Source organism: Cheilinus undulatus, linkage group 11 (genome assembly GCF_018320785.1).
Source record: "Cheilinus undulatus linkage group 11, ASM1832078v1, whole genome shotgun sequence".
NCBI lineage: Eukaryota > Metazoa > Chordata > Actinopteri > Labriformes > Labridae > Cheilinus > Cheilinus undulatus.
This window is the reverse complement of record NC_054875.1, coordinates 31,825,623-31,849,678: the sequence shown is the minus strand read 5'-3', so window position 1 is coordinate 31,849,678 and position 24,056 is coordinate 31,825,623. Positions and strand designations below refer to the sequence as shown.

At 40.3% G+C, this 24,056-nt stretch overlaps 3 protein-coding genes across 5 annotated transcripts in view; 2 read left to right on the top strand and 1 right to left on the bottom strand.

The window, feature by feature from the left end:
* Positions 1-4,797, top strand: part of nkain4 (sodium/potassium transporting ATPase interacting 4) — an 86,402-nt gene extending 81,605 nt beyond the window's left edge. For both annotated transcript variants that reach the window (XM_041799798.1, XM_041799797.1), the window contains one exon: positions 165-4,797. In XM_041799798.1, coding sequence (XP_041655732.1) covers positions 165-178 — 14 coding nt within the window. In that variant the 3' untranslated portion in view covers positions 179-4,797. The remainder of the gene's footprint in view (positions 1-164) is intronic.
* A 1,446-nt stretch (positions 4,798-6,243) lies between these two features.
* On the bottom strand, positions 6,244-12,402 carry birc7 (baculoviral IAP repeat containing 7). The gene is made up of 8 exons (XM_041799035.1): positions 12,300-12,402; positions 11,651-12,193; positions 8,676-8,775; positions 8,455-8,536; positions 8,263-8,308; positions 6,759-6,968; positions 6,611-6,676; positions 6,244-6,446 (listed from the first exon to the last, which is right to left on the bottom strand). Exons 1-8 carry the CDS (start codon positions 12,400-12,402, stop codon positions 6,244-6,246), a joined length of 1,353 nt encoding a protein of 450 aa, XP_041654969.1.
* A 1,430-nt stretch (positions 12,403-13,832) lies between these two features.
* On the top strand, positions 13,833-23,668 carry LOC121517552 (YTH domain-containing family protein 1-like). 2 transcript variants are annotated; one of them, XM_041799414.1, is made up of 6 exons: positions 13,833-14,260; positions 15,089-15,113; positions 17,028-17,107; positions 17,565-19,214; positions 19,367-19,411; positions 21,278-23,668. In XM_041799414.1, the coding sequence occupies exons 1-6, from the start codon at positions 14,234-14,236 to the stop codon at positions 21,302-21,304; spliced, it is 1,854 nt and encodes a 617-aa protein (XP_041655348.1). In that variant the 5' UTR covers positions 13,833-14,233; the 3' UTR covers positions 21,305-23,668. The 2 variants fall into 2 exon arrangements, with proteins under 2 accessions (XP_041655348.1, XP_041655347.1); XM_041799413.1 differs by having other exon boundaries at positions 19,364-19,411.
* Positions 23,669-24,056: the final 388 nt, after the last annotated feature.

Genomic DNA, 24,056 nt, shown 5'->3' with positions numbered 1-24,056 from the left:
GTTTAATCAGCTCCGTCTCTAATGGGAGGAAGTTTTCCCCCTATCTAGAGGGAGTTATATCCTGGAGAAATGTATCCAGAGTAGTGTGTGTTACTGTGCATGAACACGAGTGTCTGCGTCGTGTAAAAATCGCCTCTCTTTCTGTCTGTTTCTGTTCTCTGCAGGTCTACGTAAATAGAAAAGAGAACGTCCAGCGGGGAGGTGACACAGCAAGTTCCCACGGAGACAAAACGGCTGTTTTGACACAAACATCCCAGCGTGCGGGGGGGGGGACACACCAGACATTCCTCCTCCTCTTGATTTCGGTCCTTTAAACATGTCATTTACTGGTGTGCTGCCCAGAAAAAACAACACTTCTCAGTAGGGTCCATTGTTTTCCATAATGGCTTCAGGATTGAGGGATTACAGTGAAACAAAGCCTCATATTTTGTATTTAGGGACGTGTCAATCCTTTTCTTTGTCCTGTGACCTGCCTGTACTGATCTAAGTCCCTCTAAGAACATGACTGTATAGGACATGTACAGTGTATAAATACATAGTGTATGTAATCAGGGACTGGCCAGCGTTCCCGCTCTGTGCTGCTGCGTCTTAGAGGGCTCGGTGATTTAGCACGTTATTGCTGGTTTGGCTCAGATCTTGGCCGGAGGCTGAATTACAGTGCAGTCTGCGGAATGAGCCATTGTGCACTGCCTGTTTACTTTAGGCCAGGATCTGTGTGCATAAATACACGAGCAAAGGCAGGAAGAGGCAGGGGAGAGGCGAGGTAGAGGGGGGGACAAAAGCACCAAACCTACAGGGGGAATGCATCAAAAATAGAAAATGTAAATAATGAAACAAGCAGGGGGGAGGATTTTTAGATTTGGAGTTTGAAATGTGAACTATCATGAATGCAAAAGCGTGTAAGAGGCTTTCAAAAAGCAGGAACAGCATGTGAGTCGTAACTTTTATTCCTGGAGTCCTTTTATTGTGACTATTTCCACCAACAGCCAAGCCTGTCGCTGTGAAGTGTCAGATGTTTCACTAGAAGAGGGAGTTTTGTTTTCACTTCTTCTGCTGACACACACCGTGCCGCTGACAGGCGTGATCATTACACACTCCAGCAAAAGATTACACAGCATATTTTTAACTTCAAGAATATGACAGAAGCTGTTTTTTTTCTTTTGACGTTGCACAAAACAAATGTTGAGATGTCTGGGTATGGTCGTCTGTGTAGAAGTAGCATGGCTGTACCCGAGTGAACCAGAGCTGTGTCTCCTGTCAGTGTACATTCTCAGTGGTGATAGTCTCACTTGTGATTGTTTCATAGCATGTTTTTTTTTTACACGGTTTGTATTGTAATTATGTGTATAACATATAAAGCAATGAGAAAGTAGGAAAACTGATGTCTGTATGTGAGCTGGTTAGTCACATAAATGTTATTCTGACCCAGCAACAAAAAACAAGCATCTCTATTTAGGATCAAGTTTACACATGTGGGTCATATCTCTTAATCTGAACGATTTAGTAGCACTTTTTTTAACATGGATCTTTTAAACCTGAAGCTAGTTCAAATGTCTGCCCTGTCGCCTTATTTGTGTGAATCACTACTGCCCTCTGGTGTTCAGAGCATTCATATACAACTTACGCTTATACAGGTGAGCATTTTCAGAAAATTTGTCTTGAATATTTTTTGTGTGTAAAAGCTGCATTTCTATCAAGTGGTCTGGTTCAGTTTGGTTTTCACTGTCAAAACTTAGAAGAGGTACCAGAATAACTGATTGGTACCTTCTGATTTTGTGGCATCTCTCTGTTGGGGTACCAAGCGTACCTATGTGACCCGAGAAGAGTGGAGCTGGGCTGACTGAAGGCCACTGATTAGTTTAAAAGATTCTTCATTTACTATGCGACAGCTATGAAAATTAACAAAGACTAAGCTTGCCATTTTTTCTGTTAAGCTGCAAGGCTGCCCATAAGAGGAGGTGAAGGGGAAAGCCTTCTGTGGCCAAGCCAACTGGGGTACCCATGGAGGTCAGGAAAATCATGATCTATTGTAAAGTTTATTTGTGATAACCATATTTTAGATTTAACCTGAACAATAACCCCTCCTACCTAAGCAACAAAAGTGAGTTTGATTTATTTATGCTGTTGTACAATAGCATTTTTCAAAATGTAAACCCATTTCCTCAAAACAGAATCACCTTTTTTGGTTATGTTAATGCGAATGGGCACATTGACTAAACCATTTGGAAAGTAATGTTAGACTTCATAGCTCAACCATCATGTGCACAAATGTCAGGATACCAGAGAATAAAGTAGAAGGAACTGTGATAATTTTAAGGGAAAAATAATTATAATAATAATAATAAATACAAATAATTGCAAAATAACAGCAAAAATAGTTTAAAGGTGACAGTAATAGGCTGAAAGAGGCAAAGCTGGAATAAAGCAGCAAATATGGATTAAAAAAGAAAGAAGTGGAAAAATTGGCTGTAAAAAGTGGTGAAAAGCAGTTAAAAGTGGCAAAAATGGGTAAAAGGGGAAAATAGGCTTAAAGAGGCTACATAGGAATAAAGCTGCAAATATTGGTTAAGAAAGGAAAAAGTGGCAAAATTGGCCATAAAAAGTGTTGAACAGTGGTTAAAAAGTGGCAAAAATGAGATATATTAGTGGCTAAAGTTGCAAAACCAAAAATTTGGTTTGATGTGGAAACAAATGTGGCAAAATTAGCTGAAACTGTGATGAAAAGTTCTTAAAAAGTGGCAAGAATTAAAAATTCGAACATCTAAACTCAATTATAGCTTGACACACTTTTCATCTCTAAATTTAAGTAACTGTTAGCAGGGACGCAAGCACCAATTGCTACTGATCCAACACACAAGTATTGATACCATCATGAAATAACAGGGGGAGGGCCCATTCTCTGGGTTTTTCAGGAGCCCAGTCAATAAAAGCAGTTAAAAGTGGCAAAAATGGGTAAAAGGGGAAAATAGGCTTAAAGAGGCTACATAGGAATAAAGCTGCAAATATTGGTTAAGAAAGGAAAAAGTGGCAAAATTGGCCATAAAAAGTGTTGAACAGTGGTTAAAAAGTGGCAAAAATGAGATATATTAGTGGCTAAAGTTGCAAAACCAAAAATTTGGTTTGATGTGGAAACAAATGTGGCAAAATTAGCTGAAACTGTGATGAAAAGTTCTTAAAAAGTGGCAAGAATTAAAAATTCGAACATCTAAACTCAATTATAGCTTGACACACTTTTCATCTCTAAATTTAAGTAACTGTTAGCAGGGACGCAAGCACCCATTGCTACTGATCCAACACACAAGTATTGATACCATCATGAAATAACAGGGGGAGGGCCCATTCTCTGGGTTTTTCAGGAGCCCAGTCAATTCTGTAGGCAGGCCTGCAGAGCTGAACACCTTTTCTCCCTTATTTTGTCATAAAGATGCTTTTAAAGGAAATGGTGATTAGCCATTTAGGAACTAAAACTGGTACTGATTGAATTGATTCAGGTAAACAAACTACATGCTGTAGTGATGTGTTGTACAAGAATTAGCCGGCTTTTAAGAGCTGGCTCTGTTATGTGAATGGCCAATGTTCCTGTTTAAGGGGACAATTTCCTTTTTCTAACGTTTTTTGTTGTTGTTTAGTAGACATAAAAAGGCAGACTTATACCAAATGAAAAGCCTTTTTGGAGCTGAAAGAATAACACTGAGCCAAATAATTCAGATCTCTAACAGCAGAGGTGGAAAGTAACTAATTATGTTTACTCAAATTGCTGTAATTGAGTAAATTTTTTGGGTAGTTGTACTAATACATTAAGTAAGTTTCAACCAGAGTAACTCTACTTTTACTTGAGTAAAATAATCAAGTACTTTTTCCCCTTTGTCTAAAAGAAGCCAGAATTCCCATCAGCCTCACTGCGAACTCTGTCTGTGGAAATGTAACCAAAACCATGCCAAACTGGACCACTTGAAGGAAACGCGCCAAAAGAGTATGTACTTTTTCACTGGAGAGCTAGTCATTGTCAAAACAAATGAGACAAAGATCTTTGGTAGCCACTGCACATAAATCCAGGATGTTTTCTGTATTCCTCTGTATGCTTTGTCTAAAGTGGTGAGTTTGAAAATGTCTGTCTACTTTATTTTAATCAGAAGAAAAAAGTTCTGTTTCTACTGTGTCTGCTTGTCAGCACCTAAAAATACTCTTAAAGGTGTTGTTTTTCCTTTGTGATATGAAAAGTTCTTCACTGCCACATAAACAGTTACGATCTGTTATGAACATGAAAATCTTCTGATCGTTTTTCTCAGCTTATGTCAGAATAATGAGAGTGAGCTATTTTGGGTTTGATTGGTCACCTCTCTGTTGGCGAGATGCAATAATTAAAATGTCATTATTGTTTTTATCATTTAAAGTTTACACCGTTCTTAAAGGCCTAATGGTGTGTGCGTTAGTATAAACACAGAGCACCTCATACTGTAACATTATCAGTGTTAGTAGTAAATGCTACTAAAAATGCCATGTAGTCTTCCTCTGAGTGCAATACAGCCTCCTCTGAAGCCCTGGAAGTGGAGTTAGTTGACGCTGTTACGGTTGTGTATGTGTGTGCTAGTCCCACTGCAAAGTTCCACCTGTTTGTAGATTATTCATTTTCTTTGTATGGAAAGCAGAAAACAAATCTCTTTTATATATTTCTTTCTTTTGTATTTTGTGTTTGTGTCACCCCTACGGGACCTGATTGTGTAATGTTATTTATCCTGAACTGTGCTTTGGTGTCTTGTAAATAGGTGTTTGTTAATAAAAGAATGTGATCTTTTACTAATTGTGTGGATCATTCAGTCGCAAAAGGTATACATGCTAAATGTGAGGATCACTCGTTAATGCAGCATTTAGCCATTTTAAGTTTGTTCTGTCTCCTACAAGTTGGGAAAATTGAAAATAAAAACAACAACAACAAAAAAAACAATGTGAGTTTTGATTGCTGGTGGAGTTGGTCGTCTCTCAACTAGAAGGTTGGAGGTTCGATCCCCAGCTGCTGAAATTTAACACTATATGGACAAAAGTATATGGCCAAACCTGTCAATTATTGAATTAAGGTGTTTCAATCAGACCTGTTGCCACAGGTGTAAAAAATAAAAGCATCTAGCCATGCAGTCTCCATTTGCAAACATCTGTGATACAAAATAATCTTTCTGAAGAGCTAGGAGACTTCAAGTGTGGCACTGTGATGGATATCACCTTTGCATAAGATGGTTTGTAAAATTTCATCCCTGCTGGATATTCCACAGTCGACTGTAAGTGATATTATTCAAGAGGAAGCGTTTAGGAACAACAGCAACTCAGCTACAAGGCTGAAAAGCCGTTAAAAGCTGCATGGTGCATAAAAGGTGCCTTGGAAAACATTACCTGCCTGACTGCATTGTGCCAACTGTGAAGTTTGTTGGAGGGTGGATAATGGTATAGGCTGTTTTTCACGGTTTGGGTTAGGCCCCTTATTCAGTGAATTCCAGTCTTAATGCTTCAGCATACCAAGACATTTTGGACAATGCTATGCTTCCAACTTTGTGGCAACAGTTTTGGGAAGGCCCTTTTTTATTCTAACATGACTTTGCTCCAGTGCACAAAGCAAGGACTATGAAGACATGGTTTGAGTTCAGTGTGGAAGAACTTGACTGGCCCACACAGAGCCCTGACTTCAACACCACCAAGTACATTAGGAATGAAATGGAATGGAGATTTTGGGCCAGGCCTTCTTGTCCAAAATCAGTGCCTGGCCTCATAAAAGCTCTAGAGGATGAATGGACACAAATTCCCACAGAAACACTCCATTACAGTTTGTAATGGTGGTTAGTGTAATGGTTAGACAGCTGAAAACTTTTGTCCATATGTGTATTAGTAAATGTAATACATGCAATAGTATTTCCGTACTATTGATAAGGTCCTAGGAGAAATAGATTAAAGATTCTGCGAGCCCAACTCACAGCTGGCTAGTGCGCTTGTTGCACTAAATCCTGAAAGTGAGAACTTTTTTTGATGCAAAGGCTTTGAAGAGCATCAGCAAATCACTTCCTACTTACATTTTTATCTTACATTGTGTTCCAACGTTTTTGGAAACAGGGTTGTAGAAAAATATCAGTACACTATAAAAACATCCAGCAGAAGTTATTTTAATTTTATTTTGTAATTACATGGGAGAGGAAGTTAAGAGGAAAACCAAAGGCCACTCCTGCAACAGCTGTATGTCAGTGTCTTCTCTTTGCAGCCTCAGGACATAAAAGCTCGCACGCTGCCTCTGATCACAGCTCTGCAGATGGGGCAGTGGCGCAGGCTGGCGGCACAGTCTCCACACACCACCAGATGTCCACAGGGGATGAAGACGATGGACACCAGCTTGTCCATGCACACTTTGCACGTCCTCTCCTCCTGCAGCTGCCTCAGCAGCTCCTCTGGGCTGGGGTCTTTCATTGATGGAGAAACCATGCACACAGACACATCAGTACACTCTGGCACTACGTACAAACTAACCGTTGTGTGTAAAGCATCTGCGCTTCAGGAAAGGGCAATCGCATATAAGCAGATTCGGTTGGTTTAAAAAAGTTAATCCAAGCAAAAAAAGATACTTTTTCCTGACCTCTCTCTCTGATGGTTGTTTGTGTTCTCATATTTCCTGAACTGGATCCCTGCCTCAACTCTGTCTCTAAAGGAAAAAAAATGCCCATATGTTGAAAATAACCCAAAAAGAAATAAAATGGCAAAGTGTTGAAAATTGACAATGGTACCTCTGCTTTGCAGGCCCCTCTCTCCATCCTCATGTTCCGCCTGCAGCACATCAGTGACCAGGTCTGACACAGAGGTGTAGTGCTGGCCTGTCAGCAGGTACTTAGTCTGGACCAAACTCTCCACCAGACTGGCTTCAAAGCCCATCTGCAGCACCGTCTGCACCACGGGAGACAGCATGGCTGAGGAGGCTGCCAGACCTCCGACCATATCTGAGAGATTAGGGAAGGGAGGATGTGAGGAGACCAGACCAGTGGAAAGAGACAAATTGGACGGCTTTTGGTTTTGACAAAACAGGGACAATCTATCCCATAATTGAGAACATTGCCTCCATTGTTTCCTAACTCATATTAACATTTTAAGCCTCAGACATCTTCTGTTAATCTGCTGAAATTCATAATTGCAATTTCTTTATTCAAAGGTATAATTGCTCTCTCATGACTTCAATGCCACCATGAGCAGCGATCATTAATTACTCCAATCTTATGCAAACATTAGCTCAGGTAATTGAGCATGCTCTTATTTCATTTTCTGCAGACTTGCAAAGTAAAGTGATGGGCTTGCTTTCTTCCAAGGAGTTGGTTCAGTGATGAGTTTGACTATTTCTTTTAAAGTGAAGCCAAATATTTCACCCGGGCTGACATCAGAATCATTGAATCAACAGGTTGCTGTATTTTGTATCCAGATACAGTGCTGTGCAGAACTTTTAGGCATGTTTGGGTCAAAAATTTAGGCTAAGGTAAGGCGTGGATGTGGCGAGTAAGCCGCTTGAGGGCACCATTAGGCAGAAAGGAGGATTGACACATCCTCAGTCATGCTCTGGATGTCCTTGCATTACTACCGAGGGCATGGAAAAATAATCTGTTGGAAAATAAAGTCCACACTTTTAAGGCACAAGTGGTGGATGTGGCAAGTAAACATGACCTAGAGTACCATCTGGGCGGGTAGTAGGGTTGCCCAGAGTCCCATGTGTTGACATGCTGAGCTTGACTCTGCCCCCCAAACTACAGCCCTGGTTTGTGGCAAATCAAGTCCTGTGATGAATCTTTGGCACCCCACATGCCTAAAACTTATGTGCATGACTGTATGTCGCAGCATTTTGCTTTTGTCAATTGACAAACAAACACGAAACTCAAATCAATTGATCACTGTGGTTCAGGGATGGTGGGTCTTACATAATATCAGAAATGTCATTGTCCAAGCAAAAAAAGTAGTTTCTTTAGTGTTTGATTAACAAGTTTTTCTTTTACTCTCATGGCACACTCCTGACTGCTTTCCTGGTAAAAAAAAAAAAAAAAAAAAAAATCACCTTCCTCATCCTATCGTACCTGCCCATAATAAAGATGCTACTGATTCTATCAAAATCAAAGCATTAAAAAATACTTAAATACTCTTAGAAAAATAATGTTTTCATAATTTAATTCTTAAGTTATCAGTTTCTTTTTTTAAGTATTCAAGTCGACTGAGTTCATGGTGTATGCATCTTGTTTCAGTTTTCTGACTTACCATTTCTTGAGCTGATATCTCTACCCATGGTGCTTTGCGATCCACCCTGGAATCAGATTTCATATTCACCGTGAAAAGTCATGAACGCTTCTGTGTGAAGCAGAGTGTCACAACTGTCATTTATCAGCGTGCGATTATGATGTGCCAAACAGATTGTATTCTGAGCAGATAATAGGGATGAAAGGCTCTCACCACAGTCTCACCCAGATGGAAGTGAGCATCCTGGATGTTGCTGATATACTCCTGTCCTCTCGACTGGATTAAAAACTCACATCTGAGAAACAGAGACGTGCTTGTTTACAATCTGATACAGAATGTGGAACAATATCTCAACCCTTCATTTTTGTTTATATTGTAGAATAAATAAATGCCACTGATGTCTTTTTATTCCTTGTGACAATCCCTGCTGTTACCGTGGAAACCACTTGGCATGTTCCTGCCAGGGGTCGTCCCCTGGCTCCCAGTTCCTCAGCCCTCCGTCACAGTAGAAGCACTTGACGTTGTCACCATGACCTGTCAGGATGTAAATGACTGCAATGAGTAGAACAGCTGTACATATGAACATGACTCATAGCACTCCTGCTATCCTAAACAGACGTACAAGTTAACATATACAATAAATACAGCCTGTGAATAGAGCTGCATCTGCTTTAAAGCATCACATAAACGTAGAGCCCCTGAGAGGAGCTTTAAAATAGTTATAACAATTTACTGATTTGTTTATTTGTAAAACTAAGGCTGAACAATTTTAAAAAATATATCTATCCGATTATTTTGACTCATATTGCAGATGCAACGTTAATTGCTGTATTGAATAGTAAGTAATCATATTTATGTCATTTACATTTTAAATAAACATTAAAACAAAAAACAAAATAAACATTTGCACAATTAAAAAAAAGGAAGATTCCCAAACTATTCTATAAAAAGTTGATGCTTCAATCTTTGTTCTAAACTGGTCCAACCACAGGACCCTGTATTGTCAACTGTGACCCAAATTTCTGAATTTTTTTACATTAATGTAATAAAAAAGTTGCATGTTGGGGCTTGGAATAGACAAAACATATAACTAAACAAAGAGACAGGCATGCAAACATTTAATTTCAGTCTGTTTTGCTTATCATCTAATTTTTTAAAGGTCTCAAGAAATTAAAACATCATTATAGGAAAACAAACTTGCTTGAAGATATTTCCATCCGTGATAACATGATACTTAAAGGTCACATATTATGTAAAATACACTGTCTCAGGTTTTTCTAACAAAAATATGTGCCCCTGGCCTTTCTCAGATTTTCCCTGATGATGTCATGTGGGGAGTTAGCACCGCCCCCAGGTTCAGTTGGCCCACCCTCTTGGAAGAAAGTTCCGCCCAGGAGGATCAGGAGAGCCATATCCATTAAGCCACATCCATTTCCTGAGAGGGGCGGAGTCAGACAGCTCAGCAACATTTAAAGCCACAGACACAGAAACAGCTCCTTCTGACCAGGGCTGAAACAGAGGGGTTTTTAGACATACAATAATTCAATACTGGAATGTTTTTTCAGCAACAAACTTCACAGGCATGTTTTGGAGACCTTTGAGACAAATAATTTATCAGCTTGTCTTAAAAGTTCAAAAAAAAGTGACCTTTAAGACAAGATCTCAACCCCCCCCCCAAAACAAAACAGAATTTATTCCTTGTCCAGAGAAGAGTAAAATAAAGTACAGGGACACACATCAGCCTGGGACTTCTAGATATTAGTCTTATTTTCTTCGAGAACTAGTTTGCGACCCACTGAAAACAGACCCACTTTTAGGTCCCAAACCATCAGGTGAGAACCACTAATGTAGAGCATAATGTCTCTGCAGCAAAAGAATTACATGAAACAACTTCTGCAATTTGTAAATTGCATGAGGACATATTACAATAGCCCAGCCTCAGTAGCTTCTGAGGAGCTGTGCAGTAAAATATGAACTTTCCTTACTGGCAATAACATCAGAATATTGATCCCCAACCTGGTTGGACAGGTCACACCTCTATAATAAAGTAAATGCAACAGCTGTTTTCGGGATGTGATGTCGAGTCATTCTCTGACTATGTGCTACTGTTTTTCATTTTTTTGGGGGGTAAATTCACACCTCTATAATAAAGTTAAATACACAGCTAAATTGACTGTAAATTAAACTAATATAGAGTTTAATTCCACACTTCAAAATTATCTATATGTTCCACACTACATAAAGTTTAACTACAGATTTGGGAGAAGGAAACATTTTACAGTATGACAGAGCTGCAGCAACCCTTGAAAATCTGTGTCAATGTGGGTCTCCTCTAGCAAGAACAAAGCAGAGAGTCAACCTCATAGCAAGGCATTTAATCCTGATGAAGAATATGCTCCATGTGTCCCACCTAAAGTCACAAGAGGGAGCTCCAAATCAGTCGATAGCTTCACTCATGGTGCCAACAATCCACTGGGACAATGACCAAAAGAATCCCACTAGGCATCAGCTGTTTGGGATGTGATGTTAAATCACTCTTTAGTTAAAACTTACTTAAGTAAAAGTACATATTTCAAAATTACTAAGAAGTACAACTACACCCCAAAAAAACTACTCAATTAGAGTAATCTGAGTAAATGTAATTACTTCATTTCCACCTCTGCTAAAACTGCTTCTGATACATGGCAGACAAAGTGATAAACTACCTAAATCAACATTTTCCACAGCAATTAATTTTAGTGATCAAAACATTTGATTGTTAAAAGAACACAGAATGTGTTTTTTTTAACATGACGTCACATGCACAGGACAAAATCATTATGGAAAATGACAAAAATATCATGTTAGAAATGAGCCTTCTTTCCCAGAAATATCTGCTCTAGCAACTGTTATTTTACTTGGTTTTATGGATATGTTTAGTCATGTTAATAAAATCTCCTTGTCTGTCATAAATCTATGCACACTAGTTTGTTATATAAACTGTGTAAACAACATGTAAACTAACCCATTTATTGTCATGTTTTTCAGGATCTTTTGCACTCCTCACCACTGACCTTTGTCTTCTTTAGGTATGTATGTATCAGTTTAACTTTTTCATATCTCATTTTAACAGAACGAAAAGTTAATCATGGTCATGTAACAACTTCCGGTCATTACAACTAATCCTGAGAAGATGATTTCATACAAGCTTTAATATTGTGCTTACGGCCTGTGTGCTGCCTGAAGCTGTGGGTCCTGCTTCTTTAGCAGCCCCAGCTTTGTCCAGGTCGTTCTGTTCACAATATCATGAGTCAGCAACTCAATTGAACCATGAACTCTCACAAAGACAGGTCACTCTAGCAGGGACTAGGTCAGTGCTGAATATTTGACTGAAATATACTCAAAAGCATTGCAATGACACAATAAGCACCTGTGTAGAAAAATCCAGCTCTTGCGAGAACATCCGGCTGGACCGAGGCCTCTGTAGGCCAGTTGTGAAAAGTGGTAAGCCGGGAATCCTCTGCATCCATTTCTGGGTATACGGCTTGTCCAGCTGTCCCCTGATCATCCATAGTCATCCTCTGGAGCTGACTCAACAGCTGGCCGTCAACAGAGTCGGAGGATCCGGTTTGAAGTGGAATATTTCCCACAGCTTGACCTAGAATAAAACTACAAGTGGGGAAATGCTTCTTGTGCTCTTCAGCTGGGCTGTCCCCATGGACCCAACATCTTAAAATCCCTCCGCAGCAGAAACACTGGACCTTATCCCCAGAACCGAGGAAGAAGAAACCTGCTTTGGCCAGCTCTCCAGATGTTACAGGAGCATCTGCTGGCCAGTTGTGAAAAGTTTGAATCCTCTCCCCTTCCTTCCTCATCTGGGGTTCCTCGAGGATGTGCAGCATGGTACTCCTGTCATCCATGGTTTTCTGGCATGTAGGTTTTCCTCTCCTTTCTTGTCCTGTGCCAGTCACCCCTTATGCGGTCCATAGTGGAGCGCGCACTGAAGGTGAGTGCAGCACACCAGTTGAAATAATGTGATCAGCTGTGGGGGGCCTGCTCAGTGGCCTACAGGAGACTACTTTCCAGAAAAGCCACCAAATGCCAGAATGTATGCTCATTGATGCTTGAATGAATGAGAGCCTGAACATGCCATGTAGCTCCACCTACAACTGCTTCACGCATTTTGGAAGCATCTCATGGCCTACCAACAACTATGACCTTTAAAGGGATATTACACAGTTTAAGACCAATGGATAGTTAACTACATGTAACATGGACCAATATGGACACTTTGAAAGTTTTTCACACTATGTGAGTTCAATTAACATTGTCACTTTTGTTGTATATTTTACTTTATTATAAAGGTGTGACTTACCCTTAGCAACATGGTTGGAGATCTATGCACTTGTTGTTCTTGCCAATAAGGAAAGTCAATATTTTAACTGAACAACTTGTCTGTAGCACCTCAGTCCTCAGCACTTAAAGTAAACTTTAACCTGAAGACTTTTGACTCTTACTTGAGTAGATTAATAGACCAGTACTTTGACTTAAATAAAATTTAACCAAAGTAACCATACTTGGGTACAACAATCTTGTACTTTATCCACCAATGCTTTTCAAAGACACACTGGCACAAAAGTGGATCTTTTTTTCTATAATTGATAAGTCTTTCTTTTAGGAGTTTGTGGGCATTGCCCTGTGAACCTCGATTTGTTAGATTTAGACAGTTGCTTTACTTGATGAAATTTTTTAACATAATCCATCAAACAAGAGGTTCCAGTGCGAAATGGCTCTGCATGCCCCCTTTACAGTATTGTTTTCAATTATATAAACACAATAATCAATAATCCCAAGTCAATATCCCATATACAAGAAATGCCATGTTCTGTCAGATTTATGTCTTGAAATTTTAAAAATAAAGGCTTTAATCTCGTGGACCATAGGTTGATCTTTGACGGAGTTTAGTAGAATTGTTAGTGCGGCTTTGCTTCCCCCTGGTGGCGAAGAGGCAGTAAATAACCTCTGTATTTACTGCAGGTCAAACTAGACCAGAACATGTGAGGGGAGAACAAAAATAACTATGTTTGTGCATTTTATGTTGTAGACTACTAAAAGAAAGTGAACACTTCATTAGAATAAATATAAATTTAAACCTATACAAACTACATTTCTACTAATACTGTGTTTCAGCGCCACCAGCTTAATGCAAGAAGGACCTACATTTGACTTATGTCTTGGATGTTTTTTTGCAAACACTAAGATCACTTTGTCATTTTAAATCATGCCCCAGTAAGTCTCACGTGAAAATTGCCGCAATTAAACTGTGTCAGATCTTTTTGGCCCTGCAGAAAAACACCGGAGTCTGCTGACAGCCGCCTGGCCTTGTTTACTCCCAAAGAGACTCCAAACACCAAAATCACACGGGTCAATAATCTAAAAATGGGTAGTTGGACATTCGTGTCAGTGTTAAAGGGTTGGGTTCTTGGTTTTCTTTGTATTAATTAAAATATAGACATTATTTATGTTCACTTACCGATGCTCTTAAACTTTTGCCACCCCGCGGGGAGGGAGGTGAACTACAGCCGCGGCTCGAAGCCCGGATGGAGCAGCCATTGGGGAAGTATACAGGGCTTTAACGTAACTGAGGAGGGCTCTCTCTCTCTCTGGAATAATTAAGACAAAGTAAAAGGCGACCAAGGATAGAAATATTGAGGATACGAGAGGTCCCCTCGGTGAAGAAAAACGTTCAAACTTGAATAGCGCTACCAGGACTTGAATCGTTTTGGGCACAGTATCCGAGACGACAGACTTGAACTGTGGAAGTTGGGATACGTGCACACAGCGGAAAATATACAGCTGAGCCTGCGCTACAACTACTAGCCACACGCTAAGCGGCACAACTAGCCACATAGCTAACTGTAACTGAGCTGTGAACTTGCTTTGATATCACGGGGCTTGAAATCCAGATACAAGCCCAGGCTCTGTGAGAATCCAGGGACTTACTTAATGAATTATGTCTGCCACAAGCATTGACCCTCAGGTAGGAAGGCCGGTGTACCTCGCCTGTTAAGAGCTTGCAAGCTAGCTACCTGCTAATGTTAACGATTTGCTGGGCTATGGCTATTCCTCGGAAGTGCTAACTAGCCTCTAACGTTGGCCGGTGCATGTAGCTAGCTAGCAAATGAGCTACATTCCTTTAAACGGTTAAATGTTTGTAATGTAGATTTTGGGAATGATGACATCCATGTGTTAGCGTACAAGTCTTTGTCCAACGTATCTTTCCCCGGAATTAATACGTTATTTCCATCAACGTAGCAGAAAAAACTTGCCACCTATGGTGGGATACGTGAAACCAAAAGCTAACGTTAAACGACTGAAACTGGGGTTAAAGCTAATGTAACTCATTCAGTGAATCCTAACTTTTTATTTAATGTGTTTCTGTGTTGTCCAGGCTTCCTTAAATGTATTTTGACTCATGTGAGCACTGTGTTATAAGGTACATTGACGCCACTGGTGTGTAGAAGGGAAAAAAAGCCATTTTAAGAGGGCTACATAAGCTAGCTGAGTTGTGCGTGTAATAACGCCAACGTTTACTGGAACATTGGTTATCTCCTGTCATATACCACGTAAGTGGGTCAAATAGATTAAATATCCCAGTTGTATCAACAGCTTTTACTGTACATAATGTTAGGTAAGTTTGAAGCGTTGCTTTTCTTCAGGAAGTAGTCAGTTGTGTTCATTTTCTGAACCATACATTGATTGCATTTTGGGCTTGTAGTCAACCTAAACCTTTGTGTGAATACCGAAATACCTGAAATTAATCACATTGTCTTCTTTGTCTTCTTTTTATGGGCCGATGTGGGAGCAGAGATCAAAGGGACAAGCATCCAAAGGTATGTTTTAGCATCAAAAGACAAGCAAGGGAAAATACTAAACGATCGTTTAATCTTGGCCCTCATTTTCCTCTAGCAAAGTGTTACAGCATCACATACTTCGGCCTTTTATAAAGTCTTAATCTGCCTCTGATATATACCACTGCCAGACAACACAACACTGTAAATATTTACTTCAACTTTATTTTTAGAGCACATTTTAAACAACCATGGTTAAACAAAGTGCTTCACAGTAGAAAAGCAAAACATGAAACAAGAATACATCACTGCAAAATAGTAAAACCAATCAAAATAGAACTTAAATATAGCATGATAAATGTACTACATATTTACTCAGAGTGAACCAAGTTATAATGGAAATTTCTTTAGAATTACCTGGAATTTTAGCTTTTTTTAACATCGCTTTTACACACACCTCACCATAATGTAGCCTGTACCAGTGGTTCTCAACCTGGGGGCTGCCAGATACCTTCCAAAAAACAAAGAATATTTTCAGATTATTTCAAATTTTATATTTTACCCATTTTCAAAATAAATAAATAAATAAATAAAATCTCCAGAACACCATTCTGGTTTCGGCTTAAGTAATGTATGTCACTTCCTTCCCCACGGTCGAGGTCTCCCCATTGTAGAGGTATGCAGCCAAATCCTTTTGATAAAAACATGCCAATTTGCTGAGATTTATGCTGAAATCAAAATTAATTTTTAAAAAAATTCCTAAAAATGTAATTTCGTACACAACTATTCTCTGATGTGTGCGACTGTGTTCAACTATGCTTCAATCACCTTCAGGTCAGTGAGGGTCCCTGGTCTCTGGCACCTTTATTTTTGAGGTCTTGGGCTAAAAAGTTTGAGAACCCCTGCCCTAAATAACAAATAGTTTGTGCAGCTTTGTTTTGGTTAAAGGTGTACTGTTGTGATGTTGACTATGACACAATAGCAGTGTTAATAATCTAATACATGAAAGTGGGCAATACCTGAATACTCTGAGGAGAGTTAAGGAAACATTCAGCATGTCTTTATAAATAGAACTGTCTTGGAGAGGAATGATACTTCCTGAACCCTCAAAGTCCGGACACAAATTAATGACTTACTGTAAGCATGTCCACATTGTTTATCTCCTATATGGAAAAATGGAGGTCCTTTCTCAATCCTTACCCTGTATAAGACCTTCCCTTCATCCTCCTAAATGAGTCAACGGTTAGTGAACTATGTAAGACGATTCCTCTCATGCTGAGAAGAGGGACGGGGCGTATTTATGGTAAAGCTTTGTCCAAAGATCTGAAAATGCAACCCTCTTCCCTTGATCATCACTAACCACAGAGATGCATGTTAACTAAACTGAAACAGATGACGATTTTGCACTTTTCTCGACCAGAAGGGTTTGATATAGAAAGTTACAAAAGGCACACATGTACAGACATAATCACTCAGCTTTAAAAATCCATTGACAGTTTTTTACAACACTTTTATTATCAACTGTGTTATTATGGCCTTGTCATTGTATTTTTTATGGCAGGCAAGTCCTCTTTGATTTACTGCAGCTCCTGAAAAAGGCTAAGTGACATTCAGTGCTTGAGTCACTTTAACCTGCAGGCCTGGTTGGCAGCTGGCCACAGGCTGATTCCCCTTCAGCACAGACAGACAAAAGTACCTTGTAAATGTATTAAACATGTCCTTTGATAGATTTTAATCATAATATTACTCTGATATCATCATGGAAAAAGGCAAAGTAGAAAATTATTTTCTGTATTAACTTCTGTAGTTGAATATGAGAGTAGTGTGTATCCTTAAATCCATTGGGGGCTGTGCTGAAGTTAACTTAAACTTATATCTATTTCTGTTAAGATAGGAACCTTGACATCCTTATACATCATTGTAAATTGTAATTACTGTGATTCTGTTTCTCTGTAGTGCAAAATGGTTCACTGCATCAGAAGGAGACTGTCCATGACAATGACTTTGAGCCATACCTCACTGGTCAATCTACTCAGGTAAAGCTTCATATCTCAATCTCAGAAGTTTATATATATCAGAAAGTAATGGGTATGAACATTGTTTATGATGTGTAGATGGTCAAGAACAGCATCTAATTTTATAATTAATGTAAGTTGTGTTTGTTGTCTTGCTTTAAATGTACTTGATGCTAAGGATACTTGTATGATAAACCTGGTTGCATATAGACAAAAATGTGCATCATTGTTGAGCATTTTAAAGCTGACTATATGTAAAAGAATGAATTTGAAATCAAAAAGTATGATCTTCTCATCAGTATTAGGCTATATCAAGTAAATTCCATGTCCTTAATTTGATGCAAGTTAATTTAACTCAAGTTAAGTACCAGGTACTTTATGCATGTAGAAAAGGCAATTTTTTAAATTCACAGATTAGATTTAAATCAAAGTAAATAACATCCTAACATGGTGCTTTTGTTTACCTTCATCCATCCAGAACAACAGCTACCAGTCTATCACCGATCCCTACCTGTCCAGCTACTACGCCCCTTCTATTGGCTTTCCATACCCCCTCAGTGAGGCACCTTGGTCCACAGGCGGGGATCCCCCTATTCCATACCTGACCCCATATGGACCTTTGAGTAATGGAGACCATCACTTCATGCCGGATACAGTGTTTGGTCAACCAGGGGGTCTGGGAAGCAGCATCTACCCCCACAGGTTTAACTTTTTCCCTGAAAACCCTGCCTTCTCTGCTTGGGGTACGAGTGGCTCCCAAGGCCAGCAGACTCAGAGTTCAGCCTATGGAGGCAGCTACAGCTACCCTCCCAGCTCCCTCGGGGGCACCCTGGTGCCTGATGGTCAAACGGGCTTTCACAGTGACACCCTCAACAAAGCCCCTGGTATGAACAGCCTGGAGCAGGGTATGGTTGGCTTGAAGATTGGAGGGGATGTCACTGGCCAGGGGTCGGGAGTCAAAGCTGTAGGATCTGTGATTGGTGGACCTGCTGTGGCACCCACAGGGAATGGAGCCACACCTATTGGAATGCCTCCACCAAAACCCACCTCCTGGGCTGCAATTGCAAGCAAGCCTGCCAAGCCGCAGCAGCTCAAAGCTAAGGTGAAACCAGGGATGCTCAATCCAGGGGGGGCTCTTCCCCCTCCACCCATCAAACACAACATGAACATTGGGACCTGGGACAAGGGCCCGGTGACTAAAGTAGCCACAGCTGCATTACAACAGCAGCAGCCTCTCAGCCTGCCCCATGGATTGCCACCTCAGCCCCCCATGCAGCAAGGACCCATGCAGCCTCCTCCTCCCCAGTCTTTGGTGCAGCCCCAGATGCAGCCTATGGCCTTACAGCCCCAACCCCCTCATCACCAGCACCATCAGCAACCACCTCATGCCTACCAAAACCACACCCAGCCCCCTCAACCCCAGACGCGCTGGGTCGCCCCGCGTAACCGTAACCAAGGCTATGGACAGGGCGGCCCTGGCCAAGACGGTAGTGGTGTGATGGGTACGGTTGGAGGTGGAAGCGCTGGCCCCCAATCTTCTGCCAACCAGGGACCTGGTGTAGAGTCCCACCCAGTGCTTGACAAGCTGCGTGCCTCACATAGTTACAACCCCAAGGACTTTGAGTGGAACCTGAAGAACGGTCGTGTTTTCATCATTAAGAGCTACTCTGAGGACGATATCCATCGCTCCATCAAGTACTCGATCTGGTGCAGCACGGAGCATGGCAACAAGCGCCTGGACTCAGCCTTCCGGGCCATGAACGGTAAGGGCCCCGTGTACCTGCTGTTCAGTGTCAACGGCAGCGGCCATTTCTGCGGTGTGGCAGAGATGCGCTCGCCAGTGGACTATGGTACCAGTGCTGGTGTTTGGGCGCAGGACAAGTGGAAGGGCAAGTTTGACGTGGACTGGTTGTTTGTTAAGGATGTGCCTAACAGCCAGCTGCGCCACATCCGCCTGGAGAACAACGACAACAAACCAGTGACCAACTCCCGCGACACCCAGGAAGTTCCTCTGGAGAAGGCCAAGCAGGTGCTAAAGATCATCGCCACCTACAAACACACCACCTCCATTTTTGATGATTTCTCCCATTATGAGAAGAGGCAGGAAGAGGAGGAGGAGGTGCGGAAGGTGGGCATGGTCATATTACTGTGTTACCTAAAAAGAATGAAAATGATGTTTGGAACTGATTATTGTAGTACATGTGTAATGATGCTTCTTTCTGAGTGACAGTTTTTTGTTTTGTTTTCATAATCTTCATTTGTATTTGCTCCTTCCAGCAGACTTTTGAACCGCCTCAGATACAGAACCGCTCACGGTTGGATCAGGTAAAAGCCTGTCAAATTTCCGTTTTTAGTTTTATTGCATGTCCCTTGAGAATTACTGGCTTTTTGAAAATTTGTATCCAGTGGTAGTTGCTCTTGAAATTGGTGTTGATACACTGACAATTCAGTTGCAGCTCAAAAAACTAGAATACCATAAAAAAAAGTTCAATATTTTTTGTCACTTATCTCAGAAAGTGAAACCCATATATTATATAGACCCATTACACATAGAGTGAAATATGTATAGCCTTTATTTCTTGAAATGTTGATGATTATGGCTTACAGATAATGAAAACCCAAAATTCAGTGTCTCAGGAAATTAGAATGTTGTGAAAAAGTTTAATATTGGAAAGTCATGGTGTCACACTCTAATCAGTTAATTCACTCAAAACACCTGCAAAGGTCTCCTGAGCCTTTAAATGGTCTCTCAGTCTGGGTCAGTCGGCTACACAATCATGGGGAACACTGCAGACCTGGCAGATGTCTAGAAGACGGTCATTGACACCCTCCACAAGGAGGGTAAGCCACAAAAGTTCATTGCTAAAGAAGCTGGTTGTTCACAGAGTGCTGTATCCAAGCATATTCATAGAAAGTTGAGTGGAAGGAGAAAGTGTGGTAGGAAAAGGTGCACCAGCATAAGGGATAACCACAGCCTTGAGAGGAGTTTCAAGCAAAATCCATTCAAGAATTTGGGGGAGCTTCACAAGGAGTGGACTGAGGCTGGAGTCAGCGCATCAAGAGCTGCTACGCACAGACGAATCCTAGACATGGGCTACAAATGTGGCATTCCTTGTGTCAAGCCACTCCTGAACCAAAGACAACATCAGAAGCGTCTTACCTGGGCTGTGGAGAAAAAGAACTGGACTGTTGCTTAGTGGTCCAAAGTCCTTTTTTCAGATGAAAGTAGATTTTGCATGTCATTTGGAAATCCAGGTCCCAGAGTCTGGAGGAAGAGTGGAGAGGCACAGAATCCACGTTGCATTAAGTCCAGTGTGAAGTTTCCACAGTCAGTGGTGATTTGGGCTGCCGTGGCATCTAGTGGTGTTGGTCCACTGTGTTTTCTGAAGTCCACAGTCAATGCAGCCATCTACCAGGACATTTTAGAGCACTTCATGCTTCCTTCTGCTGAAAAGCTTTATGGAGATGCTGATTTCATTTTCCAGCAGGACTTGGCACCTGCCCACACTGCCAATGGTACCAAAAGCTGGTTCTATGACCATGGTGTTGCTGTGCTTGACTGGCCAGCAAACTGGCCTGACCTGAACCCCATAGAGAATCTCTGGGGTATTGTCAAGAGGAAAATGAGAGACACCAGACCCAACAATGCAGATGACCTGAAGGCCACTGTCAAAGCAACCTGGGCTTCCATTACACCTGAGCAGTGACACAGGCTGATCACCTTCATGCCACGCTGCATTGATGCAGTAATTTATGCAGAAGGAGGCCCAACCAAGTATTGAGTGCATAGAAATGAACAGACTTTTCAGAAGCCTGACATTTCTGTTTAAAATATCCTTTTTCGTTGATCTTATGTAATACTCAAATTTTCTGAGACACTGAATTTTGGGTTTTCATTATCTGTAAGCCATAATCATCAACATTTCAAGAAATAAAGGCTTGAAATATTTACCTCTTTGTGTAATGAGTCTATATAAAATATGGGTTTCACTTTCTGAAATGAGTGACAAAAATATTGAACTTTTTGATGATATTCTAATTTTTTGAGCTGTACCTGTACATTTTTTGTAACTAATACTTGATCGCTGCTTTAAATAGATCAGTGCAGATTGTTCAACAGAATGTTGTACAATTTACTCTGCTCTTATGTAACGCTTGTATGTTTAATACACTTTCTTGTTTTTTTTACAGGAGCGTCAAAACAGGAATAAACAATAGAAGACATTTATCCTTGGCTTGATCAACAGTTACACTAGGACGTTTGATTTAAGAGACAGAAGAATATGAAAATGCAACCATGCCCTTCATTTTCAGTTTAATCCTGGTGAATCTCTGCCATTGTCAAGACTTGTGCTTTTTTTGCCCCATGTACCACCCACTTCTTGTGCAGGGATAATAAGCTGATTTCATGTATTACGTAGCCACCACCACCACACTCTTTAGTTTGGGGTCTTTTAAAAAAAAAAAATTCTTCCCGTTCCATCTCGTGCTCTTCTCTCACCAGACTGGTTTCCTGTCTCCTGCCCCCACCCCACCTCTTTCCAATTGAATCAGGGTTTGACTGCACCATGGAGAAAAATCTGCCACTTTATATTTCAGTACAATCAGGAACGGATGTGTCCTGCCCCTGTGTGTCCATTAGGGGGCAACATTGCCATGCTTCAGAGGTTTAACTGTGCCAACAGGGTTGGAGGATCCCAAAGGCAATGGACTTGGAGCTGTGCGATAATAAAACTTCACTGGTTTATCTATTTTTCATTCAGATCAACAAAATCTCTATTTTTTGGCTTACTACTGACAATTTCATTTCAGAAACCTGTTTTCTGGAGCCTTAATGTTTTTTTTTTTCTAATTATTGGTGACTCAAAAGAACTGCTCAAACAGTGACACTGCTGGAGAAATCAGGGATAGTGTGAAGTCACACGGGACTTGAGACATTTCTGAGGAGGAATTGCAAAGGCCTCTGGGAAAGAAATAACGGATGTGTCCTCCACAACCAGAACTCTTACCATTTTAAGTCAAAAATTGTACTATTGACATCCTTCACACCCCTCTGCTTTGCTTTCTTTTGATGTCTTTCTTGAAGGGGTCTTTCGTATGTTTCATCAGGAGATTCTGCTTGTGTACGCAACCCAGTCTGAGAGAATTGTCGCATCCAACATTTTTAAATTGTTTTATAATCAGAAATGTGTAATGATGTAACTACTACATTGAATGAATTGTTGCTTTTGCTTTTTTTGTTTCACAGAAACAGGGGGAGGGTTCATGTTTTTGTCCATTCACCATCATTCTGTCTTAATCCTCTTGTTTTTCTTTTTTTTTTTTCCTCAATTTTTTTTTTTTGCTAAGTCTGTCATGTTGGTCGTAATGCTAAGCTTTAACGTAGGAGCCTATATATTCATGGAGAAAGCCTAAAAAATGTATAACCTAAAATTAATGTAACTGATTTACTATCAAGTAAGAAAAAATTAAGAATGAAATGTGGTTTCTGTGTGTTTTTTGGTTGTTGTTGCAAACATAATTTGATCGAGACTGAAAACCATTGATTATGACTGACTTTCAGGTCTGTTAACAGAAAAAGAGATTATATATTAAAAACACAGTCACTCACAGATGTGTGTTTGCCCGTGCATGACAAGCTACAGAGGGTCTGCTGGGATTGTTTTACTGTCATCCATCTTGCAGTTTTTTTTTTCATGTTATTTCAGAATCTTAAAAGCTCCAGTATGCTTTATTTGCCCAGATCGGTAAGAAAAAAAGGCTCTGAGTATTTGTCATAAGGAAGCTGCTAGATATTGCTGTCATTTAATGTAGAAGAATCTTTTCTCCCTTTGGCAGTTTTATTTGTCTGTGTAAAGATTTAAATCAGAAGTATCTTTGTTTTCAAATATGAATAATTCACAACTTTTTGTTTGCAATATTTTACTTGAAACAGACAGAAAGTGACAGTTGAAAATGTTTAATGTGCCCTGAACTCATTACTTTGGCAGATTATGTGATAGAATTTATGTATCATATAATCTGCTTTGATTCTGTGAGATTATTTCCCTGCTGAGATGACAGAAGTACTGCACTTTGCTGAGGTCACTCGAGTGAGTATGATTGCGCACGTCACAAGTTTCCAAAAGCTGCATTGCCCCCCCACTGGCCAGTGTATCCCCTGTAATCTAAAGAACTGACCTCTTACCTTCCTTTTTTACCTGCCATAATTAATAGCTAGGTTGATTCAAGCAATATGCTGAAGGCCCTTCACTGTTTGCCTTCACCGCACGCCGCTCTCTGACCATCATAGAGTCAGGGGGGGAGCTGCCAAGCTAAAGGACGCAACAGAAGATGATCTCTCTTTGCCTCAGGAAGCATGAGCTGGTTGTGATCATAGTGCAGAGATTGCGTGCACGTTGTCAGATAATGTATGTTGCAATAGAGGGATGTCAGATTAGCCTTTAAAGTATATGTATCTACACTACAAAAGGGTTAACATGAAATATTTAACATTGATTACTTTTAGACTTCAGTTGTAGTAGGCCTAACTTGTTTAAAAGATCTATCTTGGTTTTTCTTTATAGAAGAAATCAAGCCTTAATAAACTCCATTCAGAAATTACTGCCTTGATCTCATGTATTTTCTGTTATTGAGTAAACAGTCTTTTCTAGTGACCTTATTCAAAGAGAGGGAGCTCTGCAGGACCGCCTCTGTGCTTAAATGTCATTGAAAATGTTGTGCTTTTTTTGTGTTCCTTTATTCATGCTGCTGATGTTTCCATTGCTGTATCTTTAAAAACTGTCATCAAAGCAGACCTCATTTTTCCATGGGTTCATAAGGTCAAAATGTAATCTTAAACAGGGATAAGGTTGACCAATTTTAAGCGCACTAGAGGAAAATTCACATATTAGGCATTTAACTGGCTGATTTAAATGTAAAGCCGTACATTTTCAAACATTTTCTCATCCAGCCTTGTATCCTGAGATGC

Excerpts from the sequence above, each read along its gene's own strand:
- LOC121517552 (XM_041799413.1), top strand. The coding sequence starts at position 14,234 with ATGTCTGCCACAAGCATTGACCCTCAG. Across the intron at positions 15,114-17,027 it reads AAAGGGACAAGCATCCAAAG|TGCAAAATGGTTCACTGCAT; the intron begins GTATGTTTTAGC and ends GTTTCTCTGTAG. Across the intron at positions 19,412-21,277 it reads ACCGCTCACGGTTGGATCAG|GAGCGTCAAAACAGGAATAA; the intron begins GTAAAAGCCTGT and ends TTTTTTTTACAG.
- birc7 (XM_041799035.1), bottom strand. The coding sequence starts at position 12,402 with ATGCGTGAAGCAGTTGTAGGTGGAGCTACATGGCATGTTCAGGCTCTC. Across the intron at positions 12,194-12,299 it reads TTTGGTGGCTTTTCTGGAAA|GGGTGACTGGCACAGGACAA; the intron begins GTAGTCTCCTGT and ends GGACCGCATAAG. Across the intron at positions 8,776-11,650 it reads AGCTGGATTTTTCTACACAG|GTCATGGTGACAACGTCAAG; the intron begins GTGCTTATTGTG and ends ACATCCTGACAG.